General features: G+C 48.0%; 1 protein-coding gene across 2 annotated transcripts in view; it reads right to left on the bottom strand.

The window, feature by feature from the left end:
- The window catches only part of SLCO5A1 (solute carrier organic anion transporter family member 5A1), a 148807-nt gene extending 139698 nt beyond the window's left edge, over nt 1-9109 (bottom strand). For both annotated transcript variants that reach the window (XM_017544750.2, XM_017544762.2), the window contains exons 1-2: nt 8890-9109; nt 5874-7308 (exon numbers count right to left, since the gene is read on the bottom strand). In XM_017544750.2, coding sequence (XP_017400239.1) covers nt 5874-6789 — 916 coding nt within the window. In that variant the 5' untranslated portion in view covers nt 6790-7308; nt 8890-9109. The remainder of the gene's footprint in view (nt 1-5873; nt 7309-8889) is intronic.
- Nucleotides 9110-10084: the final 975 nt, after the last annotated feature.

Genomic DNA, 10084 nt, shown 5'->3' with positions numbered 1-10084 from the left:
AAAGAAAAGAAAAGAAAAGAAAAGAAAAGAAAAGAAAAGAAAAGAAAAGAAAAGAAAAGAAAAGAAAAGAAAAACAATATGGCCAGGCACAGTGGGTCATGCCTATAATCCCAGCATTTTGGGAGGCCAAGATGCGTGGGTCACCTGTGGTCACAAGCTGGAGACCAGCCTAGGCAACATGGCAAAGCCCCATGTCTACTAAAAATACAAAAATTAGCTGGGCATGGTGGTGGGTGCCTGTAATCCCAGCTACTCGGGAAGCTGAGGCAGGAGAATCACTTGAACCAGGGAAGCAGAGGTTGCAGTGAGACAAAACAGTGCCCCTGCACTCCAGCCTGGGGGACAGAGCAAGACTTGGTCTCAAAATAAAATGAAATAAATACAATAGAAAATAAAATAAAAATAAAAGCAATAATAATTACTTCCAAGCATTTCCTGGAACCTGTCCTCGTTCACCATACATCCTGCCGCAGTCCATGTGGACAAACGTAGACCCACAGGGGTGAAATGGCAAACTACAAGCCCCTCAAACTTCAAAGGAGCTTTCACTATGTTATACTAGGTGCCAATATGCATTACTTCAATACATTAAAGAAAGATGATCACCAAATGTTGGCTGCAGAAAGTTTTCATGATAAAACCTTGAGTCCTGAGAAAATTCAATTAATCAGGTTATAACATTACTAAAACACTGATCAAAATGTTTCTGTACAATGTTTCCCAGGAATGCTCTCTTACACAATGTTTTAATTTTCCACACAATGTTTCTTTTCTTTTTTCTAACTATAAAAAAAGATATATTTAAGGGTTTTCATACTTGGAAAGAGCAAACTATCTCTCACTCCCCTCTCTGCCCACACCCTAGGATGAGTTTTAATTCTACTTGGACAGAACAAAGCCTTGTCCCTTACAGTTTGCGGCACATTTGCATTCACGGAATCCCACTTGGTCTTCAAAATGTTACAGCAAGAGAAACAAATGTGCTCATCCCCATGTGGAAATAGAGGCTGGGAGAAGCCGAGGGATTTGTCTAAACTTCCATGACCAGTTGTTGGTAGAGTGGGACTAAAATACAATTTTTCTGCCTCTTTATCCGGTGCTCTTTCTAAGGCATGGGGCCAATTCTAGCTCTTCTCTGCCATGTGAAGTCAGCACTCACCCCGCTTAACTGATGGCTGACCCATGCCAACCACTGATGATACTGAATTTCACCAAATCAGAGTTGAGGCTTTGTATTCTAGAAATGCGTCTTTTTCTTCCTTTCCCACCTAGTTTGCCATTCTTACTCTTTTCCCTGTTGAATCATGAATTTCTTGCCCCCAAAGGATCACCTTTTCTCTCTCTCTTTACATGTAAGATATAATTACAAATTATGGTCTAGTTGCTAACCTTGCTTCTTATTAATACCTCCAAAGCTTTCTCTATGCTCCTCGTCAACCCTAAGCCTCTCCACTTGCAGAGGTTAAGGCATTTCATTGCTATAAATGCTTCTATATCTCATCTATGACCACAACTCTTCTACACTTAAGGCTGCCAGAATGTTAACATAGAAGTTTCAAAAGATTAAGATACACGCTTACATTCCATTTCAATGGTTTTTACGTTACTACAGATATTTCTTCCGCCCATAATTACTAACCTACTACCTGATTTTTTTTCTTTCCTCTGAGATTATAATGAGAAGTTAGAAAGATGAACAGGGAGGTTAAGAAAGGGTTGGGCGGTTAAAAACGTAACACAGAACAGCTTTGTGAAAAATAAGAAAGGTATTTTAACCTGTTATGTATTGGGAAATGTCTCACATCATAATTGGTCAATACTGCTGATGTTCTAAGGGCATAATAGTCTCTGACTCTAATTGGTACAGAGGTAGGTCTATCAAACCTACTTTAAAGGGTTTAGAGAATAATCTTATTTTGATCATGTTTTGACGACTTCAAGGCAATTCTGCATTCTGCGTTCTTCTGCGCTGTTGGAAAATTCTGCTGAACCTGGCACATCCTTCAGTTTCCACTGGCTCTCAGGGCTTCTTGCCAAGGAGCCATGCACTGTAGAAGGAAGCTCAAGGGCCCCGGGGTCAGAAGGGCATGGGGTTGAGGCCCTTAAGTAAGTCACTTAAACTCTCTGAGCCTGTTTCCTCATCTGTAACACAGGGGAAAAAATCTCCATCTCATAAGTTCATTGAGAACATTAAGTGAAATAATATATGTAAGATTTCTCATACTCAAACTACTATAGCTTTTACTGGGATCCATTTAATAGGAAGCAGAATTCTCTCGGTTTCTAAAAGAATGTGTCCGAATGCATTCATCAAATTTTTTCCAGAAAAAAAGCAATTTAATCAATATCTTCAAAAAAGAAAAGAAGGAGGAAAGTGAATACCATTTCTATTCCTTTCCTTCCCTTGCACATGTCATTTTACGCCCCTACCTTGAATAAGCAGTATTGACCTACACTGAAAACTCCTCAAATGCTGGGACTGTGTCTCATTTTTGGTCTTCCCAAAATTAGCAGAGTACCTAGCACAGAATATGTACTTCATATTCACTTGCTGTTTTTCTTCTTGGTGGGCAACCACTACCAGAAAAGGTAAATCTCAGGGCTCTTGTCCGTGGATGTCCTCCCTTTCAATAGGGATGTCCTCCCTTTCTGCCTGTCATTTTGACAAAGCTAGTCTGCATCGATGCTACCAAAGGTGGGATGGAAGGAAGATCCAAGTTTTCAAAGTAAGTAGAAGCAAAGATCAGCAAGAATATGAAAAACAACTGGCATATTTACACAGAGTCCAGGTATCACTCTACAGATTCATTATTATTTCCAAAGTGAGAACTGTATTTTTACAATGGAAAGACACATCAATCACTCACTCAGCCAAATGATTATGCTTAATACCACTAATTAATGGCAAGGTGCATGTAATATAAAACACCCAGCATCGCCTCTGACATAGTCTGACCAAAAACGTTTTGTCTGAATTTAGTCAAGCCTCTAGGCTGATCTTCTAGCATAAAAGAAATACAGGGAATGGAGGAACAAGGTAAGTCACACCATGAGGAAATGATCAGATACATCTAAAATGTGGAACATTAGCCTTGTGCCTTCAAAAAGTCTATGCCATGGAAAAAGAAAAAAGTTGAGGCACAGTTCTGGATTATAAAAGGCTAAAATGGCTAACAGCCAAATTCAATGCATGAATGAATGTTGATTAGTTCCCCATTTAAAAGGTAATTATTATTAGCCTGGGAAACATGATGAAACCCTGTCTCCACAAAAAAGTAGCTGGGCATGGTGGCACAGGTCTATAGTCCCAGCTACTTGAGAGGCTGACGTGGGAGGATTGCTTGAGTCTGGCAGGCAGAAATTGCAGTGAGCTGAGATTATGCCACTGCACTCCAGCCTGAGTGAAAGAAAGACCCTGTCTCAATCAATCAATCAATCAATATAAAAGACTTTCAGAGGACAATTGAGGAAATCCGAATATGACCTGAATATTTAATATTAGGGAATGATTATGAACTTTCTTAGGATGTTGATGTTCCTTCAGTTATATAAAAGAATACCCTCATTTTCAGAAGATTCCCTAGCAGTGTCTGCAATTACTTTTAGAGGGCTTAGCCTCTCATCCCCCAAAATATATTGCTGTACATTCATACACTCACACATAGGTTGACAAAGCAAGCATGACAAAATAAACAATTATTGGGTCTACTTGTTGGATATACTGGTGCTTATTATAATGTTGTTTCAACTTTTCTGTGTGTTTAAAATTTTGTCTTAATAAATGTTAGAAAACACAGAGGCAAGGTAATAAGCAAGCTATTCTTCTCTACCCAGTAAGGAAATTTCTTTCCATTTGCATGTAGTAATAAAAACAAGTTATAAAACGCTCATCCTGAACCATTGAGACAGTTACTGGGGATTACACTCCCCTCTATACCAGCTTCTGGGGACAGTAACTATACTGAGGACAAAACCTAGCCTTCTTACATTGGATGCCATTTTCACTGTCCTTTGAAGATCTTACTATTCCCAAATCAAGGATCCTATTAGCACATGGCTAATAAATTGTTAAATATAGCTAATATTTGTTTATTTGCCATTTTAACTTACCATCTCTTAGATGGGGTCTAACTATGTTTCCCAGGCTGGTCTCAAGCCCTTGGGACCAGCAATCCTTCTTCCTCAGCCTCCTGAGTAGCTGGGACTACAGGTGTGCACCACCACACCCGGCTCCCATTTCAGTGGTTGGTTGGTTGGTTGTTTGTTTTGAGATGGAGCCTCACTCTGTCACCCAGGCTGGAGCGCAGTGGCACAATCTCGGTTCACTGAAGCCTCCGCTTCACAGGTTCAAGCGATTCTCCTGCCTCAGCCTCCCAAGTAGTTGGGACTACAGGTGCACACCATCACACCCAGTTAATTTTTGTATTTTTAGTAGAGATTCCCACTTAAATTTTGTATTTTTTAAATGAGGAACTAATCAACATTATGTTGGCCATAATGGTCTTGATCTCTTGACCTCATCATCCACCTGCATTGGCCTCCCAAAGTGCTGGGATTACAGGCATGTGCCACTGCATCCAGTCTCAGGATTTTTTTTTTTTTAATAAAGTAAAATCCTTTAGCTTGCTTAGGGTGCACTCCAGTAGAGAAACGGAAAAACAAAAATCTCATCTGGTATGACAGCCATTGATCCTTCTTATGGATTCAAATACATACCTTAGAAGTTCAGTTTTGTAGAACCAGCTACTACAGGGAGATGCTAACAACCTGGAATTTCTAGGATATAAATTTTCCTACCCTCTGCAACTGCTGCCTGGCCTCACCTGAGCCCTCTGTACTTAACTCAAGCACCTCTGTCCACTGGTGCTGACTTATGCAAGTCAACACACCAAATCCCAGAGCCACAGCTTTTCAGAAAATAGGAATGCATTCTTCTCCCAAGTTCATATAATTGAGGGTCTTTGACAGCAATAAAAAATAGCTTTGGATAAACTTATGACCTGTGGTGTTTCTTCTTCATAAAGATAAGCCAGTCATTTTACATTATTCAAATTTTTATTGTTGTTTTTAGATAGCAATGCAGGTGACATATAAGAAATATAGGTATGAATCCCAACACTTTGGGTGTTGGGAGGCTGAGGCAGGTGGATCGCCTGAGGTCAAGAGTTCAAGACCAGCCTGCTGGCCAACATGGTGAAACCCCATCTCTACAAAAATTAGCCAGGCATGATGCCAGGTGCCTGTAATCCCAGCTACTCAGGAGTCTGAGGCAGAAGAATCACTTGAATCTGGGAAATGGAGGTTGCAATGAACCAAGATAGCACCATTGGGCTCCAGCCTGGGTGAGAGATTCTGTCTAAAAAAAAAAACTTTTAAAAAAAGAAAAAGAAAAACAGAAATACAGGTATGAAGGCAATAAAGCATGATGTATGTAGTGTGGCCACGCCACCATCCCTGCTGCTCTGGACAGAAATCAGAAGCAGCAGCAGATAGAAGCAGAAAATCATTCAAAACTTTACACACAAGGCACTTCTATTGCTTCCTGAACAAGTGTATTAGAATATAAACTTGACAAATTGGAGCTTTTCCAAAGGTAGGTAGCAACAGAGAGAAGCATCAGCCCACAGTTTAATGTTTATGTTGCTTGGGAAAAGACAAACACGAAGTATGAGTCTGAAAATTAGTTTTGAGAACTCTCAACTAATTGATTCTCTCTCAAACTGAAAACACACCACAGCAAGGCTAAAGCATAAAGTGAACTTGATTGTTCAATATAAATGAAAATGCGAAAGATAATGTTTCCTTTTGATTTTTGTAAGGAAAGTAAGTTTCAGTGTGAGTGAAATGTATCTGAAAGAACAGGAAATTCTTACCTAGGTACAAGGAGGAGTTTTCTTTCTTGACATTGTCATCTAAGTAGGTTGGTCCCAGGGTATAAATGGGTGTGGAGCCCATTCCAATGAGAATCTGCGCACAAATGAATAAAGCCACGTAGACCCAGTGATTATTTCCTCCCGAGTCCTTCGGACAGGCGGGAGGCTCCAAAGTGGCGGTGGAGTTGCCTCCCTGACACAGGCCGTCGTTGGGGGCCGAGGCATTCAGCTCTTGGATCTGGTAGGGGGGTGAGATGAAATGAGGTAAGGCGAAGAGGGCCGCCCCGAAGGCGATGAGGAGTCCACCCACGGCCAGCCACAGGGGCCGCCGACCCCGGCCGCCAAAGTAGCTGACGAACACCACCACCACCAGGTTCCCAATGTCAAAGCAGCTGACCAGCAGCCCTGACTCGGAACTCTTCAGACTGTAGCGCCTTTCAATGGTGGTAATGACGCTGCTCAGGTACCCAGAGACCATTAACGCCTGGATGAAGGTCAGAAAGCACATGCACACCAGGAAGCAACGGGAATCCGTGAGGACCACGTAGAGGCACCTTCTCTCCTGGAGTGTGGCCAGGGCGGAGGACACTGAGAAGGTTTTGCTGACGTCCACTCTGTGGTTGCAGTCCCCAAGCCCTGCCATCCCCGCCGAAGTGGACGGGGCAGAGGGACTGGGGGCCAACGGGTTGGGGCCTTGTTTCAACTCCTGGTGGCCCGAAGAATCTGTACAGCCGAAGGCCGGCTTGGCGTCTACACTCGCGGGACTGAGGCTCGGCCGGCAGGAGGCGCTGCTGAGGACAGGTAAACTCTTAGACCTGAGGGTCTCCGGCTCGCATCTCTCTTGAACAGCTCCTGCGGTGGCCGGTGGCTCCAGCTGCTCTCCCGCCCCGGGCTGCAGTCCACTGCCTTCGTCCATGGCGCTTACAATTCAGATTCGATAGCTGACGACACCCAAGCACTCCAAAACGTTTCATCCACTGGCACGAGGGGCCGAAGCCGGGCCCACTCAGTCTTGCCCACCTGCGACTGGGGCTGGGGGCGCAGGGCCGCGCAGCAGGGCATCCTCACCAGCAGGGAGGTGCCCAGTGCATCCTGACCACAGACGCGGCTCCAAGGCTCCGCAGCCGCGTGCCACCAGGGACAGGGGTCCGCGGGGTCCTGTGATGAGCCCTGCTCGGTGTCCCCCTCCGGGCAGTAGCTTGAATCAGGCGCCTTGTGCGTCCCGGGATCATCCCCTCCGCCGCCGCCGCCGCCGCCGCCGCCGCCGCCGCCGCCGCTGCCGCTGCTCGGCCTGAGGCCAGGAGGGAGTGCGCCTCGCGCAGAGAGTGGGGAGCACTTAGCACTGCTGTCCACGCCGCATCCCACCTCCCTGAGCTAGGGGTGCCGGGTCCTCGCCGCCTGGGCTCCCGGCACCCTAGGGAGTGAAGCTGCCAACCTGCCAGGCAGAGAGAGAGAGCGGTCAGCGAAGAGCAGCTGCACCTTGGGGCTAGCGTCCCGGTGCCCCGGGGGCCAGCGTTAGGTGACCCTGAACGGTCCGGTCCCCAGAGGGACGGAGAAGCGAGCGAGGAGCTGAGCCCGGGAGGACTAGGCTGCAGTCTCTAGTCCCGGAACAATAAGCAGGAGGCAGTTGGCAGAGACTCTCCCTCATTGTCTGTCGAGGACCTGCCCCCGCCCCGCCCCTTTTGCCTTAAACAGTGCATTTGCTTTTATATGTTAATAATTATCAACCTGGCAGCTCTGACTCAGAGGCAATGTCTGTTATTCGAGTGAACTAATTGCAACCTTTTTGTACTCCTACTCCATTACTCAAAATAGAAAATAGAAAATGCCCAGAAGAACAAAGGAAACTTTTTCACAGACACACAATTTTTTAAAAAAGGAAAGAAGAGGGTGGGGGTAAACTACGTGTGTAGAAATGTGTGTGCACACTGGTGTGCGCTGGCACGTGTGCGCCACTAGATTCGAATCTGTCTGCTCCACCAGAGACACGAATTCAAAGCCAAAGGCAGCAGCAAAAAAGGTCAACATGCTTGCCTCTTTATTCCAACACTAAAAATAACCCTCTGCCCGAAAGAACTCTTCAATTACAAACACCAGGGGCATTCGAGGCTGTGGCCCGCACTAAGTCCCAGGGCGCAGTATCAAGCGAAACCGAAAATCCGTCTGCTTTGCTGAGAGCTAGGGAAGCCACAACCAAACAAAGAGATGCCGGCACGCTGTCACAGGGCGCGCGAAGAGCCCACGGAGCCAACTGGGCGCACGCGGGCCGGCGGGGAGGTGTGCTATTGACTGAGCGCACCCCGCGTGCGTGGGCCTGGGGAGCGGGCGCGCGTGCACGGCCACAAACACATATACACACACACACACCGGAGTGTAAGTGTTGGAACCGCTCTCGCGATCCCTCACCCAGCCTGAATTCAGCGAGAATCAAAAACAGGTGTGCCCCCAGAGTAAGCCCCCGCCCCTAATCTTGGGGACCCGCACTCCACTCCTCCAGCCCAGGGCGGGGACAAGGGACGGAATATGCACCAGGTGGAAGAGAGCCGAGCTTCGCTGCGCTGGGTTTCGTTTTGCGGCGCGCCTTTGTGATGCTGCTGAGAAAAGAAAGGAGGAAGGGCCAGGGAGAACGGCGGAGAGGCTGGGCTGCCAAGGGCTGCTCCCAGATTCCCGGCCTGCTAGCCACTCACAATCCCGGGCTTCCCCGCCGCCGCCTTGCCCAGGCGCCTTCCTGGGGAACCCCACCAGCCGCTGCATGCGGAGCGAGGGAATCCTGGCAAACTCCCTCCGCGCGCAGGGGGCGTCCGAACCCCCTGCCTGGGCGAGCGCCCTTACCGCAGCGCAGACTCGGATGGACACGCCGATCCCGGCAGGGAGCTCTTGGAGCAGGCGTGGAATCCCAGGGACACCCCCTGTGCGCCCATCACACATACACACACACACGCACAACCCGTGGGAGGACCAGACCGCCAGCGACAGCCCGCCGCGCTGCCCGGGCGCTCAAGCCGCCGCTACTCACTAGCGAGTCTGTCCGTCTGTCTGCCTGGCTGAGTGGAGCGGCTGGAGGGGGTACTGAGCTACGGGAATAGTTGGAAGCCGCGTGGGGAGGCAGCCTCGGTCCAGCTGGAGAGAAATCAGTGAATGTGACTGCGACTCCGGCTGAACTCTTCCCCCCACCCCTCGCCTGTCACCCGAGCCTCTCCTCGGCTCCAAACAGACACACGCGCACGGAGACGCGCCCGGAGAGGAGCAGCCGAGGGCGCAGGCGCGAGGGCAGTCACCCAGCCCAGCCCTTCCGCAGCCAGCCACGCCGCTGCCCTTCACCTGCGCGGCTGCGAGGACCGAGGAGCGCTGAAGCCCTGAGGGAGCCGGTCTCTAGAAAAGTCAGCGACTGAGGCTGACAGCCCACTCTGAATAAAGAAATCATTTCTGATCGTTCATTCCGTGCCTTGGGCACCCACGGTGTCTCACTCACCATAGTAGGTTCTGGGACCAAAGATAAACAAGACAAGATATTTGGTCGGAGGAAACCTCCGGCTTGTGGGGGAAATACTCACGTAAATGACTTAAAACAACGTGGTACATGCTGTGCAACCTGCTACCGGAGAAGCCAATATCCATTAGCCTTCATTTCCACGCAGCAGGAAGAGTAGAGGCACCGGGGCATGGTGCTGCCAGTCAACAGGTGGATGAGCTGCCGGGAAAATTGCAGGGATGGGGCAGAGGACCACACTGCAAGAGTGGCTGAGTAGGAAAGGACACTACGGGCTTCCTAAGTTGTGTATTGTCAATACCGTTGGAGCAGTGACGTTCTGACTTCCTCACCAGAGAGCTGGCTTTGACAATAATAGGTAGACAGAGGTGAGGCCACACTGCGTGGACAAAAGCAGGTTGGGAGGCAGTGTGAAAGCAAAATGTGATGAGGCATTGGCAGGGGGCATGGAGAGGAGGGAAGTGGGCAGCTGATGCAATCTGCAAGAGGAGAAAACAGGTCAAGGTAGGATGACTCCCAAGTTTCTAGCACCAAGTTGGGTGACTAGGTGCCTGATAGCCAATAAAAGAACAGGGAAAGAATCATGTTTGAGGGGAAAGATGGTTCTCATCTAGATGTGTTGAATTTGAAATGTTTGGGGGACATTCAGTGTACATGCCCCATAAGCCATTGGGACACACAGGAGGTTTGGACTAGGAATATTGATCTGTAGTCATCAGCC

This window comes from Cebus imitator, unplaced genomic scaffold, assembly GCF_001604975.1.
Source record: "Cebus imitator isolate Cc_AM_T3 unplaced genomic scaffold, Cebus_imitator-1.0 Scaffold9, whole genome shotgun sequence".
Classification (NCBI taxonomy): domain Eukaryota; kingdom Metazoa; phylum Chordata; class Mammalia; order Primates; family Cebidae; genus Cebus; species Cebus imitator.
The sequence above is the reverse complement of the archived record's forward strand: the minus strand, read 5'-3'. Positions and strand labels throughout refer to the sequence as shown.